This window comes from Populus alba, chromosome 5 (assembly GCF_005239225.2).
Source record: "Populus alba chromosome 5, ASM523922v2, whole genome shotgun sequence".
In the NCBI taxonomy this organism is placed as follows: Eukaryota; Viridiplantae; Streptophyta; class Magnoliopsida; order Malpighiales; family Salicaceae; genus Populus; species Populus alba.
In genome coordinates, this window is record NC_133288.1 from 653,530 (window position 1) to 680,302 (window position 26,773).

The 26,773-nt window shown below is 34.0% G+C and overlaps 4 protein-coding genes across 5 annotated transcripts; 1 reads left to right on the forward strand and 3 right to left on the reverse strand.

The window, feature by feature from the left end:
• Positions 1-1,301: 1,301 nt before the first annotated feature.
• On the reverse strand, positions 1,302-4,429 carry LOC118034965 (uncharacterized). The gene is made up of 7 exons (XM_035040431.2): positions 4,386-4,429; positions 4,072-4,240; positions 3,131-3,232; positions 2,697-2,849; positions 2,066-2,601; positions 1,542-1,668; positions 1,302-1,379 (listed from the first exon to the last, which is right to left on the reverse strand). Exons 1-7 carry the CDS (start codon positions 4,427-4,429, stop codon positions 1,368-1,370), a joined length of 1,143 nt encoding a protein of 380 aa, XP_034896322.2. The 3' UTR covers positions 1,302-1,367.
• A 1,374-nt stretch (positions 4,430-5,803) lies between these two features.
• On the reverse strand, positions 5,804-10,039 carry LOC140955581 (uncharacterized). Its single transcript, XM_073409177.1, has 9 exons — positions 9,865-10,039; positions 9,670-9,776; positions 8,935-9,398; positions 8,669-8,819; positions 8,388-8,543; positions 7,846-8,059; positions 6,614-7,395; positions 6,226-6,463; positions 5,804-6,078 (listed from the first exon to the last, which is right to left on the reverse strand). Exons 1-9 carry the CDS (start codon positions 10,037-10,039, stop codon positions 5,804-5,806), a joined length of 2,562 nt encoding a protein of 853 aa, XP_073265278.1.
• Positions 10,040-15,560: 5,521 nt separating this feature from the next.
• On the forward strand, positions 15,561-17,698 carry LOC118034966 (putative pentatricopeptide repeat-containing protein At3g49142). Its single transcript, XM_035040432.2, has one exon. The coding sequence runs from the start codon at positions 15,705-15,707 to the stop codon at positions 17,505-17,507; it is 1,803 nt and encodes a 600-aa protein (XP_034896323.1). The 5' UTR covers positions 15,561-15,704; the 3' UTR covers positions 17,508-17,698.
• Positions 17,699-18,452: 754 nt separating this feature from the next.
• Positions 18,453-21,562, reverse strand: LOC118034967 (uncharacterized). Of its 2 annotated transcripts, none has more exons than XM_035040434.2 (5): positions 21,412-21,562; positions 20,259-20,600; positions 20,032-20,136; positions 19,895-19,942; positions 18,453-18,972 (listed from the first exon to the last, which is right to left on the reverse strand). In XM_035040434.2, the coding sequence occupies exons 2-5, from the start codon at positions 20,523-20,525 to the stop codon at positions 18,733-18,735; spliced, it is 660 nt and encodes a 219-aa protein (XP_034896325.1). In that variant the 5' UTR covers positions 20,526-20,600; positions 21,412-21,562; the 3' UTR covers positions 18,453-18,732. The 2 variants fall into 2 exon arrangements, with proteins under 2 accessions (XP_034896325.1, XP_034896324.1); XM_035040433.2 differs by lacking the exon at positions 21,412-21,562 and adding an exon at positions 21,178-21,378.
• Positions 21,563-26,773: the final 5,211 nt, after the last annotated feature.

Below are 26,773 nucleotides of genomic sequence, written 5' to 3' on the forward strand. Positions count from 1 at the left end.
AAAATAGATCTGGAATAAACTTGGCTTGCTAGAGGAAATTAGAGAGAGAGAGAGAGAGAGAGAGAAGATTAACAGAATATTATAATGATAAGATTACAAGAGATGTGCACTGTGTTGTGTAATTATGTAGCCCTTTTGTGCCATCTGCTCATTCCTGCAACGAGAAAATGATCAGGTGGGTAAAGGACACTGCATAAGTTCTGAAAAACATTCTTTTACCTTGGGAAAGAAGTTGGTTCATGATGTTGATCTTCAAGAGTAATTACCACCCTTTTTGCCATGTATAGAGCTGGTTTGGTTGGAGCATATAGACTCGCCTCTTGTGGAGCATTTGATATCACATACATGGCTCCATCTGATGAAGCTGAGCTGATGCACATTGTTGCAACAGCGGCAGCCATAAATGACACAGAACCAGCTGCTTCAGGTTCCCAAGGGCAATGGAATTGGAACAATTCTTTCCCTGAACAACAAAGTAACCGCACCGGAGGTCAGAAAAGTGAGATGTGGTAATTGTCTCTGGTACAAATCTTATCAGGCAATTAGCTAAAGAGCATGAGATGCTAATTACTGTGGAAGAAGGTTATATCGAAATGTATCTGACCTAAATCCAAATGGTGTGTGCTCGATTTCTCGTCACAAAATAACAATAAGAAGAAGAAGAAGAATTGTTTGAGTAACTTGTCAACATTGTAAATTTACATGCAGCAATATCTAATTTTAGAATCCAGAGAATTGTCATGTAATCATGTTAGTAATTTAAGGAAGAATAGCTAGAAAGTGCATGTATCTCAGCCTAGAAGGTGCAGCTTGACCTATTCTTTTATCGTCACTGCATCAGCTACTTCACCACTATTTAACCTACTATGAACAGAAGTAATCTTTGCAATCTTGTTTGTTTCCAAAGAAAGCACTCTTCTCATTGTTAGAGATAATCGTTGTTTTCGCCAATTTCATGGTGGAATTCGCTGTTGTGTGCAGGCTATTAATGGTGACTGATATTTCTGAGTGACTACTCTGTTGTGATACGTTGCCTTGTTCATCATGTTAAGTCACAAGATATATAGGCTAACTAGTCTTGATACCCGCGCGATGCCGCGGGTGTCAAAATCTGTAAAAAAAAATTTTGCACATATTATATGGGAATAGATAGTATATTCACAGAGTTAGTTGCAAAAGTTAAGTTCAGATAGTTAACAAAGTTAGTTCAAGCATAACAAAAGCAGCGAGAGGTAAATATTTTATGCTTTATACATATAGGTAGAGAATTGGACGTGAATGAGCAGCAAGCTGTATCAATAACGCAGATGATGAAGACGCCCAATCAGGTTGTGATGTTGGAAAAGCAAGCATTGACTAACCAAATGTTAATTGGTTTCCTATTTGGAAAAAATCAGTGTAACTGAAAGTCATAAATTTTATACAGCAACAAATATTAAATTTTTTTTCAAGATAAAATCAGTAATGAGAAATGAAGATGTCATTATTGTTGAGTATGTGAGTTCATAAAGAAGGGAAACTAATTAGAAGTAGATGCTTACTTTTTCAGGTGATGAAACGGAGAGGCGCTGCTTCTTTGAAAGTTGAGGTGCAGGATTGTCATCATCTTTGTAGAGATGCTCCTTTGATGAGTCTTCGTTGAAGGGTTTTGGGTGGGGAAGCTGGGTGCTGAATCATATGTTGAAAGGAAGTACTTAAGGAATGGAAAAATGTAAACAATGTGAATGAAAGACAAAACAATTTATTTATTAGTAGAACAATTAAGTAATAACTTTCATAGGATGAATGTTGAGCAAATATTAGATAGTGGTGTCTTGGAGTTAATATCTTGAAATCAAAAATAAGAATAAAAATAATGATATAGCTGAAAAAAGATTCCACGGGATGATATTTGCATGCCAAATAAGATATTAAGAATGAAAGGGAAGAGTATTTATAAAGTTGTTGATCAGGCAAGGAATAATTACTAAAGGAATGCCATATCAAAGAAATGAGATAGTGGCCTCCGCTGGTGTGTCATGTTTGCACTGGAATTATTTGTTATGTGTGGGGAGGCAAAGCAAACCTGTCGTGTGGCTCAACATCATTGAAGGTTAGTGCTCTTTTTGACTGGCGATGGCAGCTGTCATGGAACGTGTCTTTTTGTGGAGAGGTGTCCTGCTGTGAAGCTGGAGTCTGAATCTGAGATTGATCTACATCCAAGGGATCTGCAACGTTTGGTGTTGAAGGGGTGAAAGTCCTTGAACTTCCAGCAGCAGAGGTTATTGAGGCTGGCGTGTCAATGTTTTTAATGGGGCTAGGTGGGCTAACAGATGCTTTAGTTGGTATTTCATCAAAGATGTTGCAAACATATATCTCACATCTGCCGAGAACAGATTTGTATGCTCCAAATCGAAGCTGAAATATTTTTGTCTTGTTTAATTTCTCAATCATTTGAGGTGGAACAGTAAATGGGTCAGTGAATTGTTTGTCGAACACCAAATGATGAGCTGAAGCATTGAAAAAATACTCAGCTGTCTTGCCAGAGAGAAGAAAATTCGTGACATCTTGACCATCGCTAACGATGCAGTTAAGTCTGAACCTAAAAGATATGAAAAAGAGCTCCAGTTAAGAATGAAATAAAAGCATGGGTTAATATATGTTTTAGCTGAAAATTCAACGTTGTTTTGGTATGCATATTAGTTGAACCATGGGACTGGTGCATAAGATGGATAGTCATGCTCCATGCATCGCAAATTATTAGGGAGTCCAGAGAGTGGCTTGTTGGCAATCTGGACAGCTTTGACACACCACCATCCCTTGAAGAGATCATAATCAACTATGAAAGCTTTACATGTAAATCTTTCATTCTGCAGGTGTCAATTAAAGCACAAAGTCATACATTTTTTTTTTTCATAAAAATGCAGGCTATGCAGTGTTGGTGATTGCCAACAGCAGTGTAATCATAATATTATAGGGGTCTGGAACCAGCCATGAGATATAAAATTATAGGCCTTGAACTTCTATGCCATGATTCTTGATCCTAGACACTATATTTTGACGATCTATCTTTATTAGACAATTGTTGGGCTTGGGCATCACGACATGAATTGCAATAAGTAATATTTAAAGAGAATAACATAATAGATACCTTGTGTTCGTATGGGTCCATACAGAGGATCTCCCTTATTGTTCTTCTATTTTCATTTATCTGAGTTTCCAATGAGAGGACAGCTCCTGATGATGGAGGCAGCTGGTGTAAGTCAACAACCATTTGAGCATAGCTACAAAAAGATAAAGAAAAAGGTGTTGAGAAATTAATTTAAACATTAATACATAAATTTGATTTTAACAAATGCAAAAGGTTCAAAGAATATAGAAATTTACTAATGCTTGTATGCTAATAATTCTGGTATGTCCGGGTTTAAAAATACCAAACTGAAGCTGCGGTGCCAATTAGATTTGCAGATCCTATAAAAAAATGTAACAACCACATATTTATTGGTGTATATTTAATGTGAAGAGGTTATGAAATTTGAACGAAAATCTAATAAACATTGAATGATGGTAGGCCCTGATGATAGAACGAAGGAAACCTCTAAATTCAGAGACACGAAAACCAGCAAAAGCAACGATAAGAGGAGAATCTTGTTCTGTTAAAGATGCGTCGTCAAAGCTTCGAGCATGTCACCCCATAAAGTGATACGAAGCTCCTCGCCTCTAAACAAAATAAAAGTATATTAGACTAATGCTAGGAGGAATTCAATATAATAAATAATTTGAATTTATCATTAACCGTATATTTTTCAAGGATGAACTCCCTTTTGTCTTCAAGTGTTTTGCCCCCGAACCAAAAATCTTTTCAATTGGTTGTATTGCTTTTAGTCCTACCGAGAACATCTATATAAATAATTGAATAGTCATGTTAGTGGAATGAAAAACTATGCATGATACAGTTTGGTACATAAGGGTAAGAATGAAGAACACCTGTGAGAAGTCTTGATCCTTTTTCTTTGTTAAGGACATGTGCAAAATCTGTGAAATTAAAGTAATATCGTGGAATTGAAAGTGGGGAGAATTGAGGTGAGTTACTTTGGTGTCAGACTTAAGATCAACAACAGCTTCATGGCCAACAACAACATTCATGTAGCGATTTTCAAAGGTGTAGAAATTTTTGACTTCATAATATCCACCTTCAATAATGATTGAAGAAAAATGTGGCAGCATCTCTAGATTTGGCTGATCCTTGTATTGCACCACCCTTGTTCATTAAAAAAGGCAAATAATTGGTGACATTGCATAATTGTGTGGGAAATTAAAAAATGGACAAAAAAAAAGCATGCAAGCAGAGGCAAGAATTTGAAGAAAACAAATAAAAGATTATATTAGTAGATATGTTTGCATACCTCACGATCAACAAATAGGCAATTGAAGTTTGTTGCTTGTCCATTTTGTTTTGGAATCCAAACACGACATACTCGAGCTCGGATTAAAGGGTAGAAAACATATTTTTTTAATGTTGTGTAAATGAATAGCCATTACTTCTGCATTTAAAAAAAGCAAGGAAAAATTGAACAAATAAGCGAATAATTAAACATAAGATTAAAATATAAACATAGTAGTAGATCTAAATGGAACCCAAATCTGAAAATATAAAAGCTAATATGGCAGAAAAGTGTCATCATAAAAGCATAAATTCTATTTAATTGTAGGAAATGTAATTCAGATCATGAATACATGTGTATGACAATTGATTATTTTCATACATGTATGGCAAAGGTGAAAGTAGTATATGAAACAAATTAATGGTTAGGAACAACAAAAATCAAGAATTAGCATGTCCACTCATTACTCAATATTAAAATCACCCTAAGCATGGAGTAAGGGCTGTGAAGAAAAAAACAACTTACATGAAATTGTAAGGGCAAGGAGTGAAGTCGTTGATCCAAAGTAGAAAAATAAATAGCAGACGAAGTGACAGGCTAACCTGAAAAGACATGAAAAGACTTTATGAAAAATAGAGGAGTATGAGAAATTAATTGTCCGCATGCAACAAAAAACAAAAAAGCAAAAACTTAAATATATTATAGTTAAAAATGGAACTAATTTTTTTTTTATATATATGTTGAAAGAAGACTCATAGATGTTCAAGGTTATGAATAAGGAATTTAAACACACAAAAGATACAACAATGAATACAAAGATTACCTTTTGGTAATAATTGAATGATATCCTTGTAAACAATGTTTTTGGCATAACATGATGGTTTTCCTTCATGATCGAGGGAAATGATTTTAAGTCCATTCTTTGATGTAGCTCTTGATAAAGCAACATATAATTGACCATGACTGAAAACTTGTTCTTTCAAGAAGACACCAACAATCTTAAGTGATTGTCCTTGGCTTTTATTAATAGTCATAGCATAGCAAGGCCTAATAGGAAATTGTCTCCGTTTGATTGTGAAGGGGCATTTTTTATCATTAACTGGAAAGACAATTCGTGGAATAAAAAACTCGATCTCCAATGTTTAGAACCGGTAATAATTTGGGCTTCAATAATTCGCTCGGCAAGCTGTGTAACAATAAGCCTTGTTCCATTGCATAAACCAGCAGAGGGATTAAGGTTCCGAAGTAACATAATCGGTGTGCCAATTTTCAATGAAATACTGTGTTGGGGCACACCATTAAAGTCAAGCTGGTTGATAAATTCAATTGGATACAATAAATCGATGTTGTCAATATCACCAGAAGTTGTTTAGATAGAATCACAACTAAGAAAGTTATATTTATGACCAGGTATAATATCAAGGATAAAATTATTAATCTCAGAAACAGTTAGGTTTCTTCGGTGTAACAATTGCTCTGTCTTTAAAGTAGAATGGGTCAAGATGAGCTCTTTCAATGTCAGGATATATGGCAGAGACAATAGCTGCAATTGGAGAATCAATTACTTCAACCTGAAGCTCACATGGGATTTTGATAAATGCCGCATCATGATCATCCGAAACAGCCAAATCACATATTTGTCCATCACCAATTAAAAGGATCCACTCTGCAAACTGTCTAAGTTCATCCTTTTGGTCTGGGCTTAAACCTTCAGCTGATAGTCGCATATTTTTGATTCAAAGTGAGGAATGTGAATGCAGACCATAGCAATGAGCTAGTAAAAGAAGCATTAATTATTTCTTCTTTTGTTCCTCCAGGTATAACAGGAAGAATTTGTTCGGAAATCCCCACCTAATAAGACAGACTTGCCACCAAAATGGATTGTTAAGTCTAAGAACATCTCGTAGAGACCTGTCCAAAGCTTCAAAACAGAATCTATTATTCATTGGAGCCTCATCCCAAACAATAAGTGATGTCATCTCCAGTAGTCGTGAAAGGTGAGTGTTGTGTTTAATCTCGCATGTTGAACTCTCATTAACTTCTAATGGAATTTTAAAATCTAGAATGGGCTGTTCGCCCTCCAGGTAATAGAAGAGAAGCTATTCCAGATGAGGCAACAGCAAGAACAACTGAACCTTCAGATCTAACTCGATTAATAATTGTATGCCATAAAAAAGTCTTTTCCTGTTCCACCATGACCATGAACAAATATGAGCGCTTGTTTTCTTTTGTAGTATAGATGTAATAACAGAATCATAGATGTTTCTTTGACATGGATTAAGAAGTGGCATAGCTAATGAATGGTTATTTCTAAGCTCAGCAAGATCATAGTTAAGCTCTTCCCTTAAAAGTTTGTTCCTGACTTCATCCATCAATCGACCATATTCGGCATTGGAAAGTTTATGATCTTCCAACGATGTCCCGGAAGCATTAAAAAGTTGTTCAAGCTCATACAACACATAGTTCTTAAGTTCATCATCAGAAAAACGAACGTTCAACATTGAGAAAGAAGATCTCAGATGATATTCAATGTCATCATGCATGGAGTGCCAAAATTGATCGAAAAGACTATTTGGATCAGCAACCTCGCAAAACATAATAATATTAATAAAAAGTTGCCTTAGCTGCGGAGAAGAAGCTGTTGGAATAGCCTCACCAAATGCATCTGACCATTCTTTATCATCTCCTAAGAGTCCCAAAGCCTTGCATGCAAGTTGAAAAGTTGGAAATATTGTACTAGAGATTTGCCGCAAGTCTTCGAAGTTCTTTGCTCCTTTAACATGATTAAGTAACATTCTGAGAAAATACAACTCTCCAGCTGCAGGATGGACATACACAATGCGACCAAGGCAAAATCCACGTGATCTAACAATCCATTCTTTTTGCCTAGCATCCCAAACATACTTGTTTGGAAACTGTGAGTAAAATAGATCTCGTGCATCGACATCAACCCTGTTGCGCTCAAACCACTCTGTGAGCATTGTCTTATTAATGCCAGGTCTCCCAAGAACTGACGATAAGGATTGATTACCTGAAAAAAACACATGGTGTTGTAATGGCAGATGGACTTGAAGTCTTTCAACAGCTGGGCTCCTTGAATGGATTGGGAACTGGAATAACCGCCACACTGCTTCATATGGACAGATGAATCTACAGTTTAGATAAGCTTGTATTTCATCATCAGTATCTTTTTTCAGAACCATTCTGCATCGATCAACTCCTTTGCTAACATACTTAAAAAGATACTTGATGAGTAGAGATTGGCAACAAATTTTCAACATTAATGTGTGCATGGTATCGAAGCAAAAGTTCTTTGTTGTACGGTGACAACATGACAATTTGACAGGGAAATACCATTTCTAACAATGTGACCCATAGGTTGCATGCGTCGTTTATAGTAAACAAAGCCATTCTCACCAAAGATGGTTGCATCTTTGTTTTTTTTTTGGAAACTGTTTGGAACATTTATTCTTTTCCATACATTGAGCCTTTGGATTTGCAGCGCCACATGGACCATGCATCATAAATTTTGAAACGATCTCATAGCAAATAGGATCTTGATGCTTGTCAGGTATTTCAGCTGAAATAATAGAGTCAACATCCTCAGGCGAACGAAATTTGAATTCTGGAGCTAGCCAAACTAACAAATGAGTATGTGGCAAACCTCTTTTTTGGAACTCCACAAGCGCAAACATCTAAAAAGAGAAAATGCAAGTAAAGAAGTAAAAACGGATGTTTGTAGAAGGATAAAAATAGAAACTTGAAATTTAAGAAATCAAATAGAAATACCAGCAATTGTCCGTCCGAAAGGTTTTCCGGACTTGATGAATGACATCATATCAATTAGCTTGGAATGAAATACCCTTGCTATGATGTCAGGTTTGTCCTCAGGTTGATAGCTCCTTGTTTTTTTAATTTCTCGGCGAATTTCAGGGCCAATTAACATTGCAGGTAAAATGTGATAAAAAGATCAGGATTCCCATAACACCTACATATGGCCATAGCATCTTGGTAATTATTAACCATATACCGAGGGCTTCCTGTTAAAGATGATGGAAAGTATAATTTTCCCTGTAGTTGATCCATCAACATCACCTCTAGTAACAGCATCATGTATTCCCCCTTGTAATGCTCACTTCTAAGATTTTCTTGGTTTGCACGTATAAAATCCAAACGTTCCTCTTTCAACATTAACAAATGCATCAACCAAAAATTGCTGGGTACAATCGTCCGCCTTTTATGAGAGTGCTTTCTTGTTTTTCTCTTTCATGAATGAGATAAGCATAATAGGCTCTCATTGAAACCTTTTGCCTTTTTTTAGGTGGTTGCTGCTCTTGATGAGCTAATGGAATATCAGTGTGAAAACCATCCTCACCATATGGAAAAAGAAGTGGATAATGAAGGGACATAAATTTAGGATGAAGCTTTGAGATCCTCTGAAGTGTTCCAGATAAACTTTCAATAATTATATCCCGATCAGATCGACAATGACCAATGTCCCCAACAACCAAACCACAATGTCATTTTAAAGAAGGATCATCGTATTGCCTTGAGTCATCATCTCTTTTACCAATTAACCGAAAGTTTTGAATTCTGGAACCTCGACATCCCCGAACCTTTGTCAGCATGACGGAACAAACGAACCAATTGATTAGATGAATCAAGCATATTGATTAGACCAACAACAATCTGACTATCCAAGCTTGATTGAAAATTTTCATTGCAGAATGGTTGCAGCCGGTTAGAAACCTCATTATCTGTATCGAAAATATAAAGCTGTGCAAACTTGGGGCCTCTATTATCCATGGGAAGAAGAGAACCCATAAGATGGTGGCAATATCCATTGACCTTAAAAACATAAGATCCAGGCCGAGAATTAACAGAATGATCAACCACAGCCCCCATGGACGTGAAAGCGAACATTGAGTTATAAGCACGAATTTCACGTCGAAACTTCTTGGACGATGAACCATTGTTTGGGTTAAGGAGGTTATCAAGATAGTTAGGTGTTTCTTGTGGAGCAGGAAGCACAACCTTTCCATTATTACAACAAAGTGTAAAGCATGGGTTTGTTTTTGGCTGAACGGGCCAAGCGTTCTTGCAACCAAAAAAGAGCGTTGCAATGGTTACACTTGTATGTTTTTATCCCCAAAATCAATGTATTCAATTAAATAACCTGTAAAAAAATAAAGTTGAGAGAGTTGAACGAATGATATAAAATAGGCAATCATAAATACAGGTTAAATGGCTACAAAAGGTACATGATTGGATTACATACGCCTTTTTTTTTTGGCTGATATAATGCCTGGCTTATAGTAGATTGATGATTAAGGGTTTGCTCAGAGAATTCTTCAGATTCATCACAGTGAAATGAAGCAAGTGCGGTAGATTGTGGAGGATTGGATAGCCTTGCTGCATTAATTTCATTACTTTCAGTTTGCACTATGTTGCTTGATAAGGAGAAGGTGGTTTGTATATCTATGTGCTGGCGTGAACAAACCAAAGTGCCAACCCCTTGAGTATGTTGTGGAGCAGATGATGTATTTTGAAGAGCTCGGGTTATTGGATAGCAAGATTCTATCAACAGGGGTTTCGTAGTCATTCAAGACAAATTGTGAGTATGGAGAAGATGGCACATACTCATTCGGTTGAACATGTCCGTGAGGACTTGTCATGTTGCTCTAAATAAATTATGAAAATAAAACACCAAGGTAAATGAAAGAAAAACACAAAAAAACCATGATTAGTACATGATCATGGCTAAGTGAAGGAAAACACAGGGATAGAGAAAATGCTAATGGCATGCACTTTCTAAAGAAATCATGTAAACATAGGGATAATTACACTGAAATGTTTGATATATCATAAGACATGATAATAGGGTAGGGTTAGCTAAAAACATAACTCCTTGGTTCAGGAAAGGATGGAGATATAACAATAAAATATTAAGCGATTAAAAAAGACATTATGTGTTGCTAAACATAGGAATACCATAATCATGATTAAGCATGCAAGGAAATAGAAATGGATAAAGTAAATAAGAGAGAGGCACAAAATAAACCTGAGAAAAATACGATGATAAAAAAAAGTAGCCCCTTCAAAAGACCTGAAAAACGAAGTTCAATTTTGATTAATATGTGCAAGGATAAAAATAAACAGACATGGGGTATAAGATCTGGAGAATGAGGCATGAAAGAACAAAAAAAAAAAAAAAAGATGAGGCAACATATCTAGGTAAAAGAAATCAGTATCACAACTCCAGCATAATTATCACAATGGTATAAGCTACAAAGAATAAAGGCAATAACTTCTACAATCTATCACAATTCTGGTGAATGCTAAAGAAAAAAACAAAGGAAAGTAACAAAATCAAAACAAAATCGTATAAGCTGCAAAGAATAAGGGTTATAATCTTTGTAATTTTTTTTAATGAGAGTGTCCCGTGTCCCGCAATGTTTTTTTAAAAAATTCAAAACATAGGGTAAGAAATTTTTTTATTTTTCAAAACCATAACTATAATCCATAGTTTGACATATGCAAACACTGCTAAAAAACCAAGGACTTGTGACCTGCTTTCTTTACATGATCATTAGGCATGTGAAAATCTGTACCTAAACATGAAGACGTACACGCCCCTGTATTTTTGCTTCCATATTTATAACATCCTTCGACTACTGTTTGTATTAATCCCAATCCTGTATGTTATATTTTCGCCATTCTTCACGTAATTAAATACCATCTTGAACTGTATTAAACCATGCTGTTAAGTATACATAATTATGCCACCTATCCAAAAAGTTAATACACTTTAATTTTTTTCAAAGATAAATGAAATTTGAAGTAGACCAAGTGCCAAGAAAACCTAACATAAACAATCACTGTTGATGAAAAGAGCATTTAGAAACGTGATTGTGTTTCTAAAAATTTTTAATTTCATTTATTAAAAATTAATAATTTTTTATGTTTTTAATCGTTTTGATGTGGTCTTAAAAAATAATTTTTTAAAAATAAAAAATATTATTTTGATATATTTCACTACAACAAACATTTTAAAAAACAACAAGAACCATACTCTAAAACATGTCATTTTTCGCTAGCAATGATTTTCTTTTTGCATATAATTTTTAACTTGCAAAATATTTTTTTTTAATAATGATGGTGATAAGTTGAGATGATAATAATAATAAAGAGGGTGATACTATAATGATGATAATATAATAATATAATAATAATAATAAAATAATGGTAAAGGGTTAGATAGTGAGATGATAATTATGATGATATGAAAATAATGGTTGAAATAAGTTATTATTTATAAAATATTTTATGAATTATGAGTCAAAAATGTTTTCTAGTAAATGAACTAAATTTGAAGGTTGATGATCAAATATATTTCATTAAACTTTTTTTTTTATAAAATACATTAAAATAATTAAATATATAAAAATAGTAATAATAATAATAATAATAACAATATAATGGTGATTAGGGCTAGAGATTTTGAAATGGGATATGCAATATGAAAAGACCATAAAATAAATCCTGTGATTTAAAAAATCAAAGAAAAGGCCACGAAAATAAAAACATAAATTATGTTAGAGCAAAAAGATGCATTATCTATGAAATAAAGCTTACTTTGGAGGTGGGAATTCAATGTCCCGTGATAATAACATAGGATATTAATAAAATAATAGCATAGGACATGTTAGATAATAGTATAGGGACATTAATAAAAAATAATAGCATAGGACATGTTAAACTGGATTTTATCACGGGAAGTGGAATTCACATGGATCCATGTGAATTCACTTCCCGTGATCTATTATTTTTTTATGTCCTAACTAAAAAAATAATATTATAAGATGCATTATCTATGAAATAAAGCTTATTTTGGAATCGCTAGTAATGATTTGCTTTTTGCATATAATTTTTAACTTGTAAAATATTTAGACTAAGGCGGGGAGGTCACAAAAGTCGTCATCGTCTTTTCCTTGTTTTTCTCCTCTGGCGACAACTGCGAAGCACAACACATGAGGGTGCGAGACAGAGGTGGCACATCCTCCGAAGCTCACGAAATGTAATAATTAATTTTGTACTACTATAGGAAGCTCTTATGGCCTCTACCACATCAGTCATTTTCATTTTCATTTCAAACCCTCTGCGTTTGGTTTTACTTGCCATGATTTTCTTACCTTTCCATCAGATCGAAGATCAGAATTCAGATTAGCCAAAGGCAAGGGTACGTATGAACTAAATTTGAAGGTTGATGATCAAATATATTTCATTAAACCTTTTTTTTATAAAATACATTTAAATAATTAAATATATAAAATAGAAATAAAAATAAGCACAGACAAAAATATTTTTTAAAAATACTTTGTAATAAAGTAACCTTTCCAACATAAAAAATAATAGCATAGGACATTAATTTTATCACGGGAAGTGGAATTCACATGGATCTACCTATAATGTTGTAACCTATGTGCATAGTAAAATAAATGTGATGAGACCAAGTCCAGACAAACACGTGGGAAGGTGTCCATGCTACTCGGCAACAAACTCAGAGCAAAAAATATCTTGTCCGGTTCCACGTCCCCGCCGAAATTATTTTCTGCGTCAATAAGAGAGATGCCTGAATCGGACATATGAGATGAGCCCGTAACCCGTTGCTTTTTTCATGAAGACCAGATGCGCTCTTAGCTTCATCTATCAATCGAAGCCCCACCCCTAAGCCCTGAACTCACGGAAACCACAGAATCATCCCTCTGTTGCCAGTCTCGGCCAATTGAATCTGACTGAGCTTGCTTTTGCTATGCTTCAGCCAGACTCCTTAATTATTAAGGGTAGGAAAACATGGAATGAAAAGGATGCCAAATGAGTTGAAAGATGGCAAAAACCGACTGCCTTGTAAGAAATGAAATCTGAACTTTATTGGCTCCATCACCGGAACCAGCAGCAGCTTCTCTGGTCCGATTCCGTGAGATATGATGCGTGGTACCTCATGTTGAGGAAGATGATCAACCGAAGGAGAAGAAGACGACATCACTGTCAAGGTAAGTTCATCTTCTTTTAAAGTTTTTTTTTTTTATTATTTATTTATAGACGAAGGCGGCGATCTGCGAAGGAGGAGAAGGAACCGAGTTTGAGAACGGATTTTTAAAAGTTGATTGTTGTCGAAATGGAGCACCAAATATATATAACCAATTGTTAATCATTATTACAAATTAATAATTAACCAAATTGCTATTTCCTTTGGCAAAGCAGATTGCAAGCAACAGGTAATTAATTACTCATGTATTCTACAGGTTTGTTGTTTTTTTTTTACAGCATTCATGCATGATTTGCGTGGAAAAGCAAGAAGAGAAGAAGCAACCTGGCCTGGGGGAGGTGCTTGTTGTTGTTGTGGTCTGTCGTGAGGATGGTGGTCGACGGTGGAGCTGCTGGTGGTCCACGGTGGAGGTGCTGGTGATCGACTATAGCTACTGGAAAAGGTAGAAAAAACAACGGTGTATTAATTCCTCAAATACTATTTACTTGATCAAACATAAACTTCATGCCTTCATGGGATTCTTTTATTGTTTCCCATATTTTTACTTTTCAGACTTGCCATAGGCGATATGATCTTTGATGTTTCGGTGAGATCCATGTAGCGTTTCGTTACCTTCTTTGTTACCCCTGGACTTCCATGAACGTTTGACATGATCATAGGTTTAGCTTATCTGACTGTATGGGTAATCATAAGACTTTTGGTTGCTTTTATCATCCATCAACGATTGAATAAGGGTAGTTTTTAGATGCATGTCTCACTCTATTTACTGTATCAGGAGCTTTGAGAAGTGTCTGTAGTTGACAGGATAGAAAAAAAAAGAAGAAAATCTCTATTTGAATGTGCCCTCCTTTCATAATTCTCTGGAAAATAAATGATAGGTTTTTTTATGTATCAATCATCAGTCTTTAAGTTGAGTTGGAACATACAGTTCCATCTTCTGAAATATGTTAAAAGCTACTGTCACTCTAAAGTTGCTTGCTGAGAGAGGTGGGAGCTGAGAGATGCATGATTTACGTGGAGAAGCAAGAAGAGAAGAAGCTACCTAGCCTGCGGGAGGTGTTTGCTGCTGTTGCTGGATGGTGATCGACGGTGAAGCTGCTGGTGATCCACTTCAGCCACTGGAGAAGGCAGAAAAACAACGGTGGATGTTGATTGCTAGTGTGGGTTTTGGCTGGGGAAAAGAAGAGGTGACAATGTGATCAAATAACAGAAAAGGAAACAATGAAAACGGACATGATGCCAAAGATTATAAGATGTCAGTTCCCTTGATAGAAGGAAAAGAAACCCAATTACACGGAAAGAAAACAACAGCAGCCTAATTTTTGAAACCATTTAAGAAACCATCATGATGTCGCTGACAGAAGAAAAAAGAAAAGAAAACTTACACAATTATAATATATTTAATGACAGGCGATATGTTTTGGCATGTTTTGGCAGGGAAAACCGTGGGGAAAGCTACAGTACTTTCCCCACGCGTTTTAGAGTTCTTTAATTATTAGAAAGTCATGACTTAAGGCTTTGAAACTGGAAAGATTTAGAGGTGATGCATTCATCTGTAGTGATATATAGCATGTTAAATCTCAAAATCGAGGCTGCGCATGGGATATATAGCATCATAGTCTCTTTGAAAGAATTGGCTCTAGGATTCAATGTGGAGTTTCATTTCGTACTGTAAGATAGCGCCAAAGAAAGAATAGAAGCTCCCATGTTAGTTGTCTTCAACACCTTGCCTAGAGAATAAAAATCATATCCTAAATGGCACTTTTTTCTCTGGAAAAAAAAACGCATTATTTTTTTATGGTTTTTTTTATGGCAAAACACATGATTGATTATATAAACAAAAGGGACTAAAAACATAAAACACCATGTAACCTTAATGTAACACATAGAAGAAGAAACCACGAATAAATCCTTACAGATAACTAGTTAAATGTTATTAAATATATAATTTGTAGTTTTATCAACTGGGTCTGTGATCTTTATCAAACTATATATCACTCTGTTTCACAGTTGAAGTGATACTATAATCAAAATCATAAAGGCACAAAGATTAATTTTCATGAAAAACAATTTCTTTCTTTTCCCGCCAATTCTCAACTGCTAAACAGACAAAACCCTTTACCTTAACAACCCAAAAACCTCAACTTTCCCCAAAATTCACAGCCCTAACAGACGACTTGTGTAATAAGATTTTGGACGAAAACCCAGATGCCAAAACACTTAAAAAGCTCCATTCCAAGATTTTAATTGACCAAAACCTTCACCCAAACCCTTCACTTGGCATCAAATTAATGAGGGCTTATGCCGCTTGTGGTGAACCATGTTACACACGCCACATATTTGATGAAATTACTGACAAAAATGTTGTGTTCTTTAATGTCATGATTAGAAGCTATGTTAACAATGGTTTATACCAAGATGCTTTACTTGTTTTCATAACCATGGCTAATCAGGGGTTTTATCCTGATAATTATACTTATCCTTGTGTGTTAAAGGCGTGTTCGGTGTCTGGGAATTTGAGGGTTGGCATGCAAATTCATGGTGATGTTGTGAAACTTGGGCTTGATATGAATCTTTATATTGGGAATGGGTTAGTTTCCATGTATGGGAAATGTAAGTGTTTGGATGCGGCAAGGCGAGTTCTTGATGAGATGCCAAGGAGGGATATGGTTTCTTGGAATTCGATGGTTGCTGGGTATGCACAAAATGGGAGGTTTAATGATGCATTGAAACTTTGTAGGGAAATGGAGGATTTGAAGCTGAAACCTGATGCTGGCACAATGGGAAGTCTCTTGCCAGCTGTGACGAACACATCTTGTGATAATGTTTTGTATGTTAAGGACATGTTTGTGAAGCTGAAAGAAAAGAGTTTGATTTCTTGGAACGTGATGATAGCAGTGTACGTGAATAATGCTATGCCTAATGAAGCAGTGGACTTGTATTTGCAGATGCAAGTGCATGGGGTTGAACCCGATGCTGTCTCTATTTCTAGTGTGCTTCCTGCTTGTGGGGACCTTTCAGCTGCGGTGTTAGGAAGCCAAATTCATGATTATGTTGAAAGGAAGAAGCTTCGGCCAAATTTATTATTGGAGAATGCATTGATTGATATGTATGCAAAATGTGGATGCTTAAAGGAAGCAAGGGCAGTATTTGATGAAATGATGTTTCGGGATGTTGTGTCATGGACTTCTATGATCTCTGCTTACGGCATGAGTGGGCAAGGTAAGGATGCTGTGGCTCTCTTTAAAAAGATGAGGGACTCAGGTTTTACTCCAGATTGGATTGCTTTTGTTTCTGTTCTAGCAGCCTGCAGTCACGCAGGATTAGTTGACGAGGGGAGGTATTGCTTTAATCTAATGGCTGAATATGGGATAACTCCAGGGATAGAACACTATAATTGCATGGTAGATCTATTGGGACGTGCTGGGAAAATAGACGAGGCCTATCATTTGACCAGACAGATGCCAATGGAGCCTAACGAAAGAGTTTGGGGGTCTCTGTTGAGTGCTTGTCGGGTTTACTCTAACATGAATATTGCACTTTTGGCTGCTGACCACCTGTTCCAGTTAGCTCCTGAACAGTCAGGGTATTATGTGTTGCTATCCAACATATATGCAAAGGCTGGAAGATGGCAAGATGTGGAAACGGTTAGGTCAATCATGAACAGAAAGGGAGTCAAAAAAATTCCAGGCAATAGCAATGTTGAGATCAACGATCATGTTTACACCTTTCTTGCTGGTGACCAGTCTCATACTCAATCAAAGGAGATCTACAAGGCGTTAGATGTATTAGTTGGAAGAATGAAGGAATTAGGTTACATGCCTGAAACTGATTCTGCTCTTCACGATGTGGAAGAGGAGGACAAAGAATGCCATCTAGCAGTTCATAGTGAGAAGCTGGCAATTGTGTTTGCCATTATGAATACAAAGCCTGGAAGCACAATCAGAATTACCAAGAATATTCGTGTTTGTGGGGATTGCCATGTCGCTACCAAGCTTATATCCAAGATAGCTGAACGAGAGATCATCATTAGAGATACTCATCGTTTTCACCATTTTCGTGATGGGGTTTGCTCCTGTGGAGACTATTGGTAACTGATGTTGAGCATTGTAAGTCAGAAACATAATCTGACATGATCAAGGACAGTTCTGAATTCTGATTATAATCATCTATCTTAGATTATGTCTCGGATTAGGATTTTTTTTATTATGTTGCAATTTTAAGGCTATGAATAGAAAGTATCGAGCATTTATCAAGCAATAAGAAATATAAAATATCTAACACCTTTAAACTTTTCTGAATCTGCTTTATTTTTTTAGTTTTTAAGGGTATTTGAAAATATAGTAATAGTTATTTTTTAAAATGTTTTTTATTTTAATAACATTAATATATTTTTTTTTATTTTTAAAAAATTATTTTTAATATTAACATATCAAAATGATATAAAAAATATCAAAACATATTAATTTAAAATAAAAAAATAAAATAAATTTAATTTTTTAAAATATATTTTTAAAACACATTACCAAACACAGGAAAAAACAATACAATACCAAACACACGAAGCCACAGCTTTGGCGTTGAAACAGGAAAGAGGGGGTGGCAATGCATGTAGCGTTCTAGATTTCTAGTTCAGATTTCAAGCCTTAACAATCCATCAAATGGCTCAAATTTGAAAATTCAAGTGTCAATTTAAGAAAGTTAAAAGTTATTCGGAGCAAGGGATCGAGCATGCAGTGCACGAGTTGTCAAGAACTGATGGTCCATTTGGTTACCAGAAACAGGAATCCAAGAAGGGAAATCAGCAAACCAGAGTGGATCACGAAGAAAATAGAATCGCATAGTGTACTCCATGATGGTGCCTTGCTACCTTTTAAGAGTCTTCACGTGAAAATTTACCCTTTTTAGTATGAGATAGGATTTCATATTCCAATTTGAGAAGGGTAAAATTCAACCGAGTTGTCCACAAAAACCCTTTCAGGAGAAATATTGAAAGCACAAATTGGTGGAGGTAGAAGACATGTAATGTGTACAATGAATAAAGATAATAGCGAGCTGAAATCTTATTCATTCACATAGAAACTGATATTCAAGAACCTTTCACTTTCAGTCAGTTGCCAAACCTTTTGGGAAAGGTCGAGGAAAGTACATGAGAAGTCTTTGAGCAACCAATTAGCACACTTTTTTTCATTCACCATACACCCATTCGTTTATTAGAACATTTCGATACAAGCATCCATCTTAACAATAGTCATCCATAACTGTACAAGCTTAAATGCTTGTGGAGATTAAGAGCAAGATGGATGCTAATAGATATTACTAATACAAAGAAGCAAGTACCTCCAACAAGGAAGCAGCAAATTGCATTTGCGTCTCCTCATCTATGGTCAAGAACAGCGGTACATGCACAAAGAGAGACTTTGTCCCATTTTGCTCTGCGAACCGAAGTGAATGGTAGTAAACATAATTGCATACAAATCGGCCTGCATCATCAGATGTCATCACCTCATAGCCTTTCTTTTTCAAGATCTTTGTGAGCTCCTCGACGGGAAGAGTGGTCTGTGTGCATTGAGAAGAAGAAACCCTTTTATAAAGTGCAACAGAACAAAGGTAACAAAAACAAAATGCATCCAAAGATATCTCTACATCCTACCTAAAAAACAGAATTAGAACCTAGTACAGTATTTTTCACAGCAAATGTTCTAGACAAAGAAAAGCAAAGACGCTACAAGCAGAGAGGATAGTTTTCTCTTCATTTCATTTGCTTAGCCTGGCTCTGAAAGGGTAACTCCCACATAATTAAATAGATTCTAGTTTACGTAGACTAAATGGTGTATAGTTATTAGCTTCCCCTGATCCAATTTCTCTTCTTAATGGCAAAGAAGTTGCAAAGAAAATAAATATTGGGATCCATAACCACCGATGGGTGACATAATCCAAATTACTGTCAAGAAATTTCTTGATGTTTACATTGCCTTTGACAATTGGACGGTGAATTAGTATCTGAAAAGTTTAAGATGTGATGGTCCCAAGAAACCGATGGACAACCAAAAAGTACACCTAAAAAATCAATCGCATAGTTCAGATACTTCCTGTTAGCATAAATTGTATGCTTTCAAGTCATGTCAGCTTTCAAACTGAAGAAAGTAGCACAGAGTCTTCCAATGAAAGAAGAAAAGGCAGCTTCTATTGAGCACCATATCAATAGCATAGAGGCTTTACGCCTCCTAATACCTTTGCTTTACAAGTAAAGGAACACTGGAAATAAAGGAGAACTGGCCAAGGAATATTCTGCTACTTTGGTGCCATTAAAAAGATAGGATGTAATGTAAAACAAGGAGCATTGGATACCAAAAAAAAGGGTCCAGCCCCAAAGAGAAGAAAAAAACCTAAATCATAATAAGATAAAGGGTCCAGCCGACATAGCATCAACTTCTTGAAAAATAAAGGAAAAGAAAGGTAAATTGAAACCCAAATATACCTCTCGAACTCGTGAAATTCCACCATCTGAAGGAATGATGGGTACTTTCTGCAAACCAAAATAATGGAACTCTAAAAACACAAAAAAAATAAAAACTCAAAATCACTAAAAGAAAAGACCTTAATGATTTGTCTAACCTGTGGCTTCCATCCCAACTCATCTGGACAGCGAAAAGTAGCTTCATTGACAGCTTGATGCTCAATGGCAAATCTTGTTGCCCCACTATTGACCCCAAAGTGTAGCTGAATGAATCATTTGCAAAAACAGTATCAAATGGTATGCAGAAAACATAAGATGTTGGAAGGAGTCAGACAAGCAATCTACATGAAGCTGAGATATGAAAGAAAAGATATATGGATGATACCCAAATGATTCTTCCAGGACTTGAGGATTCAGAATCCTTCGAGTTTATGGAAGATTGAAATATTTGGTAAAGAGGAGCAACCGCTCCTTGTCCTGCAGTCTCAAGAACACTGCAACTCCCCAGAATCACGCCTTTTGGCATGCCCTTCTTCTTCATGTACTCTTTTAGATTACCAACAATTGTCTCAGTTGGATTCTCAGCAACTCCATGGAATTTCTTGAATCCAGTCACATGGACTGTTACAGCTGGAGGCCCTTCAGACCCCATTAACAATTCACTTTTTCAAGATTTAGTTGATCGAAAAGGTACTATAGCATGAAAATTAGATTGAAATCCAAACACCTGCATGATTCAACAAAAATCAGGCCCATCAGCCACGCAATTAGAATCAGTTAGGGATAATAGAACATAGAAATACTACATTCCCAATCATTAACATTCTAAAACAAATTACAATGCCCTTATACCTTGTTATAGTCAGTGGCAAAACAAAAACAAACTCACTACTCAAACCTAAAATCCTATCAAATTTGGCATAAAAATTACTGAAAATACATCTGCGGACATAATTTAGCTATCATGGCAATGAATTTCAATAATAGAAACACTAAATGACTGGACCCTGAGCAATTCTACTCTTGATGAAACAAAATTTCACGACTTTCTGCAACTTTATATGGAGAAATTGACAATCCAAGCACTACACTGACAGAACCAATAGCCTCAATTCAAGATAAAACACAACGAAGGAGTAAAGTTTACGTCTTTGTTGATCAAAAGAACAATAAACAACGAAAACCATCAGAATAAAAAAAAAAAAAAAAAAAACTGTGGACTAATAACATATCTTAGGATTCTGCAAATGAATCTGATAATCTAATCCAAAATCATTGAAGTACACAGCTAAAAAAGATCACACCTTTGAAAGAAAAAACACAACCCCAGATGAAACAAACCACTGTAAATCCAGCTGTACTCAAAATTCAAGTTGGTACACAATCAGGAAACAACGGATCAAGGACCACCCAGATGACCATATATATCAGAAAAACAATCAAAACCCAGAAATCGATAAAAAAAAAAAGGGACCAAAAGCATCTATCTTGAAATTCAAAAAGAAGAAAAAGATAAGACCTTTCCTAAATTTTCTTACCTGTAATCTTCAAAAGAAGGAAAGTAAGAGAGGAAAGAAAAAAAGGGTAATGAGTGACTCAACCACCAGTCTTATCTATTGAAAAAAGTTGATTTAACACTAATGTAGAACTGATTAAGATTCCAATCAGTTTATAAGAAGGAAGAGAGAGAGAGTGACAAAGGAGTTGAAAAATATTTTTTTCTAGATAGGTATTAAAAATATTATTATTAAAATAAAGAATGTGGTTTTATTGGAGAAGGTTCACTTTAAATATATATATATATATATATATATATATATATATATAAGGTAAATAAAAATAATAATACAACAAAAACTGCATGTAATTTAGGTATTTTTTATTATTTATTTATATCATTATGGTAGTAAAATATAGGAGTTACCTTTATTACACATATAGAGAAATGAAAAGCATAATATTTACCGTTGGATTAATAACGTATTTGAAAACGTGATTAAAATTATATTTTTTAATATTAGTATATGTGATTTGAATGTTAATAACTATTTTGGATTAAAACTTAAAAGGGTAGAAGAACAATAATTTATTAAAAAACACAAAAAGTAAACATGCTATTAAAGTTCAAGTTCCAAACGGCTTCTCCATTGGTAGAAAAAGGTGGGTGGGAGAGCACTTTGGTCTGCTGCAACGAATAACAAAGGCTAAAGAGCGGTTGTCGTTTTTTCTTGTTTTCTGGTTAGACAATGATTTGTCGGTTCTTTCAAACTGTGCATCTCTCTCTCTCTCTCTGCATTTATTGTCAGAAACTGGTATTCTTTCATTTTTATTCTGTAGAATTTTTTTTTTTTTTGTTAAAAGCAATTTTAAAATATAGAAATATATAAACTTTTATTTCCATTTCAAATTTTCAATGGATAGGCTTGTCGCTCAAAGAGGTTTACTTCATGTTTTGGTTTATTAAGTTTAAATTAATTTTCAAATCAATATTTAGAAATTTTTTATGGAAGTTAATGCATGTAATTGAGTTTAAAAAGATAACTTGATCTTAGTTGATTTTTAAATATAATTAATTGTATATAAAAAATAGATTATAAGAGGTGAATTGCCAGAGAAAATGTGAAATAAAAACTAATGAGACAAATAATTTACCAAAGCTAATACATGTGATTGAGTTTAATTAAAGAGATAACTTAGTATATATTAATTAGTTGATGTGGTTGATTTACTTTATTTTTAAATATACTCAATTATTATTGAACAAAAAAAACAGCTCACAAGAAGCGAATTATTATTAAAAAAAAAATGAAATAAGAAATAATAAGATCGTGGTTCAAATCTCACCTTATGCATACATGAGATGTAAGACTTTTCTCAAGTAAAAATTAATTTTGAGATCATTATTTAAGAAAAAAAAATTCACTTTATCAATGTATCTAATTGAATTTGAAAATATCACTTGATTTTAATTAACATGATTGATTTGAGAATATTTAATCTTTCAAGCTCACAAACAAAAAATGGATTATTAGCTAAAAAAAATTAATAAAAATTCAAGAACCGTGGTTTACATCTCATATTGAATATCTATGTTTTGAAAAATGCTTTGTAAAAAAATTTTAAAACTAGAAAGAACTTGTTTGATATAAAAAATGAAAATAATATATAAAAATAAATATATTGTTAAACTCTTTTTTTAAAAAAAAAAAACAGCCTGATATGTTATTCTAACAGTCTACGTATCTGTTATCTTAAAAAATAATCAAATCGTTACCTGGAATGAATTATCTTCCGTGATCAAGTGTGGTATCTACTAATCTAGAAGGAGATTTGCAAATTGCAAAAAATAATAGAGTGGTTGTTTTTGACTAATGCCCTTATGGATGAGGCCATGAGGTGGACCTGCAGGGAGGCAGTCATGCACGCACGCACATGTGTGTTTGTCTATATATATATATATATATATTGCCAGCAGATGAGAGCCTGCAAAATATAATGAGCTGTGTCTAAACAATGGGCATGTGTGTGTGTGTATATATAATGAGCTGTGTCTAAACAATGGGCTCATTATATTTTGCAGGCTCTCATCTGCTGGCAATATATATATATTAGTATTTTAAGTTAAATGACGAAGACTGACTATTTAATATTGTGTTTCTATTTTTGTGTTTGAATAAATTTTAAAAATATATTTGACATAAAAAATATTAAATTGATTTTTTTAATGTTTTATGATAATCTTAATATGCAATGGGGTGATGTTAAAAAATATATATTTTAATATATTTTCAAATAAAAAACTACTTTTAAAAAGTATTTACATCACAATACTTGAGATTTGGAAATAAAAATAAAGGATTTTAAAATATTTCAAGACATTTTTTTTAAAAAATTATTATTTATATCTTTGGTATATATTCTTGAGTTTTTTGAATATTTAAAAAAATAAAAAAAAAATATAAATTACATAAAATATGCAAGAGAATATAAAATTTAGTATTGGTGAACATGAAAACATGAAAGACATATATTAAAATATAACTAAAAAACTAAAAAATTAACACTCAAAATAGTGTGTTATTTTTTCTATTTTTTGTTTTTATTATGCAGTTTTTTTTTTTTAAGAAAATCTATATTTCTTGTATACTTTCTTTTTAAAGAAACATAAATTATCTCTATTTATATCTTTTGGATGCTATTATTTATGTCTACCTTATCAAAGGTGTGTGCATGTGTGTGTATATAGACATGCACACACTAGATACATGCTCGTTATCCACCATGGCTTTTTTTTTTTTTTTTTTTATCACTATGTTGGTTATCAAATCAAGCTGCTTAGATCTATTATGGTTGCCACATCTAGATCATTTGGGGCTACTATAATTCTAAATTCAAGTAGCTTGAACATATAATTGTTGTCAGATGTAAGTGTATTGAGTTGGAATTAAAGAAATGATATTTTTCTTTCTTTAAATCAAATTTTAACAATTCTTTTACATCCTTTCATCTACCAGTATTTGGGTTTGGCATTATTATCAAACCCAAAATACTTAAGTTTGATGTAATTGATAAATCCAAGAAACCCGGGTCTAACACCCATATCATACCCAAACTATGATGGCTGGAATCTAGGTACGATGAATAACACATTGTCTGACACATCTCTTTTTAAAAGAAAATTTAGTTGGGGTGGACGACATGTCATTTGCACCATTATTAAACAAAAATATATATATATGGTCAAGCAACTTGGGTATGACAAATATGTTTTATTTGACAAACAACAAATAAAAGAGAACAATTATGTATTTTAGTTGCTAGGAGAGAAAAAATAAAAAAAATACAAATAATCAATCATCAACAGCAATTCAACCATTATCTATCTACTCGTGTCATGTCATGTGAAAGAAAGCATGATTGCGCATCCAGTGAGACAATATATAACTAGATTTGACCATTACAAAACATTATCCACGCATTTTTAATGACGCGAGCACCATCCATTCCACTATCCATATAAAGTTTTAGGACTAACTTGAATTTTTTTTTAAAATCTCGATATTACTATCTACAGTAAAACAGTAAAACATGAGAGAGTAAATAATAAAATTGTATATAATGAAATAACTACACGATTTATATTATAGGTAATATATATATTAAAAAATATTTTACTTTTTATAAACTAATTAGATATAAAATAATTAATCCAAGACTTGATTGAAAATAACTTCCTCTGTAGGAAAATTATTTCAAAAGAAAGCCTATCACCAACAGCCCATTGTAGTATACTCATTTAATCCACTACAACCAGTCTCGCCAAACCCAAGTTACATTCATCCTCAACTATCTCCCTCCCTCTTCTTCCACCATGGGTAAAAGAACCGAACCTTTACCGTCTAAACCTCAATAAAATCCAGAAAGGATGTCACTTTTCCTTCCAACTCTATCAATACCCTCTTGGGATTTTTCAACTTCTAGACCCATTTCTCCATGTTCGAGTTCTCTCAAAGACCCTCCTTCTAGCTTGCAGGTCAATGAGATTTTTCCCTATAAAGTGCTGAACCTTTTGTGATTCTATAAGTGCCCTTTTGGATATATTACTAAGTTTGTTGATTTCTGGTGGTTTATGTTAGCTTGTGACAAGGAATTTTGGAGGAGGAGGTGGTATATGTAGAAGGTTTTGTGGGTTAAAGCTATGGATGACCCAGAGATTCAATATTTGGCAAATGAATAGGAAGTCTGGACCTTTGAAGGAGTTCATGACTCCAAAAAATCAAGATTTTCCCAATGGTTAGTAATAGTTCATTGTTAATAGTGATTTTCATTACTTACAAGTGTAAATGAGTGGGTTAATTTTATAGGAGTTTGTGGTGAAAGATCGTGCTTCGAGTGTTAGTGATTCATTATAGTGAAAATCTGTGTGTAATTAATCGAAAAGAGGAAAATGAAAGTAAGTTTTTGTTGTGATGAAGATTCATAGTTACTAACATGTATTTGTGTATGGATTTTAGTTGAATTTACAGTAAAGGTTTGTTTTTCAACTGTAGATTCCACTAAAGAGTGCGTGTGTGACAGTTTGTGTATTGAGTGTTGCTTCATGGTTAATGATTTATTATATTGAAAGTTTGTGTTTTGTTGTGATGATTACTACCAAAAGGGTGCGCACCTGTGTGTGTCAATTTGAGTTGAATTTGTTGTCAAAATGTGTTTTCTGAGTGTCGATTTTGATCAAGAGACAGAAAAAACTTCGGAACCTGAAGAAAGTTCTTGCATGAGCTCCAACCTGATTCCTTCGCAAATGTAGTGCCTTTGCCAAGTCATTCCTTGAATTATCCGACTGAGGGTGGTAGAGGACCTTCTCTCTGCATTGCAGTCATGGGAGCAACTGGTGAGCTAGCAAAGGGGGGAATTTTTCAAGCATTATTTGCTCTGTATTATAATGGATTTCTATCTGAGGTGAGGTTTACTCTGATGTCAATTGTCATAACCCAATTTTTGATCATTTTTATTTTTTTTATTATTATTATTTTATTTATTGAAAAGGATAAAAAATTTGATGAAAAAAAATAATAATGATGATGAAAAAAACAAGTAAAATGAAATAAATGAAGAATGAATTAAATTTTGGGTTAAGGGCAATATGAATGGAAGTTTTGGGGTTTAATTAAACTTTGAAATTAATTTAATTAAGCTTGGAATTAATTTAATTAATCCAATTAAGGGTTTAATTGGAGAATTGATAAGTTTTGAGACTTAATTAAGCTTGGAATTGATTTAATTCATCCAATCAAGGATTTAATTGGAGAATTAATAAGTTTTGAGACTTAATTAAGCTTGGAATTGATTTAATTAATCCAATTAAGGGTTTAATTGGAGAATTGATAAGTTTTGAGACTT

What these genes read in the sequence shown, in the direction of transcription:
- LOC118034965 (XM_035040431.2), bottom strand. Translation starts at nt 4,429, where the DNA reads ATGGACAAGCAACAAACTTCAATTGCCTATTTGTTGATCGTGAG. An exon ending in GCCTATTTGTTGATCGTGAG is followed by an intron (nt 4,241 to 4,385) that starts GTATGCAAACAT and finishes TTAATGAACAAG; the next exon opens with GGTGGTGCAATACAAGGATC. An exon ending in TGGACCCATACGAACACAAG is followed by an intron (nt 2,850 to 3,130) that starts GTATCTATTATG and finishes TGACACCTGCAG; the next exon opens with AATGAAAGATTTACATGTAA.
- LOC118034967 (XM_035040434.2), bottom strand. Translation starts at nt 20,525, where the DNA reads ATGGGGTCTGAAGGGCCTCCAGCTGTAACAGTCCATGTGACTGGATTC. An exon ending in GTCCTGGAAGAATCATTTGG is followed by an intron (nt 20,137 to 20,258) that starts GTATCATCCATA and finishes TGATTCATTCAG; the next exon opens with CTACACTTTGGGGTCAATAG. An exon ending in AGTTGGGATGGAAGCCACAG is followed by an intron (nt 19,943 to 20,031) that starts GTTAGACAAATC and finishes TTTGGTTTGCAG; the next exon opens with AAAGTACCCATCATTCCTTC.
- LOC118034966 (XM_035040432.2), top strand. Translation starts at nt 15,705, where the DNA reads ATGAGGGCTTATGCCGCTTGTGGTGAACCATGTTACACACGCCACATA.
- LOC140955581 (XM_073409177.1), bottom strand. Translation starts at nt 10,039, where the DNA reads ATGACAAGTCCTCACGGACATGTTCAACCGAATGAGTATGTGCCATCT. An exon ending in CTCAAGGGGTTGGCACTTTG is followed by an intron (nt 9,777 to 9,864) that starts GTTTGTTCACGC and finishes AAATTAATGCAG; the next exon opens with CAAGGCTATCCAATCCTCCA. An exon ending in CAGGAAGCCCTCGGTATATG is followed by an intron (nt 8,060 to 8,387) that starts GTTAATAATTAC and finishes TTCTCTTTTTAG; the next exon opens with ATGTTTGCGCTTGTGGAGTT.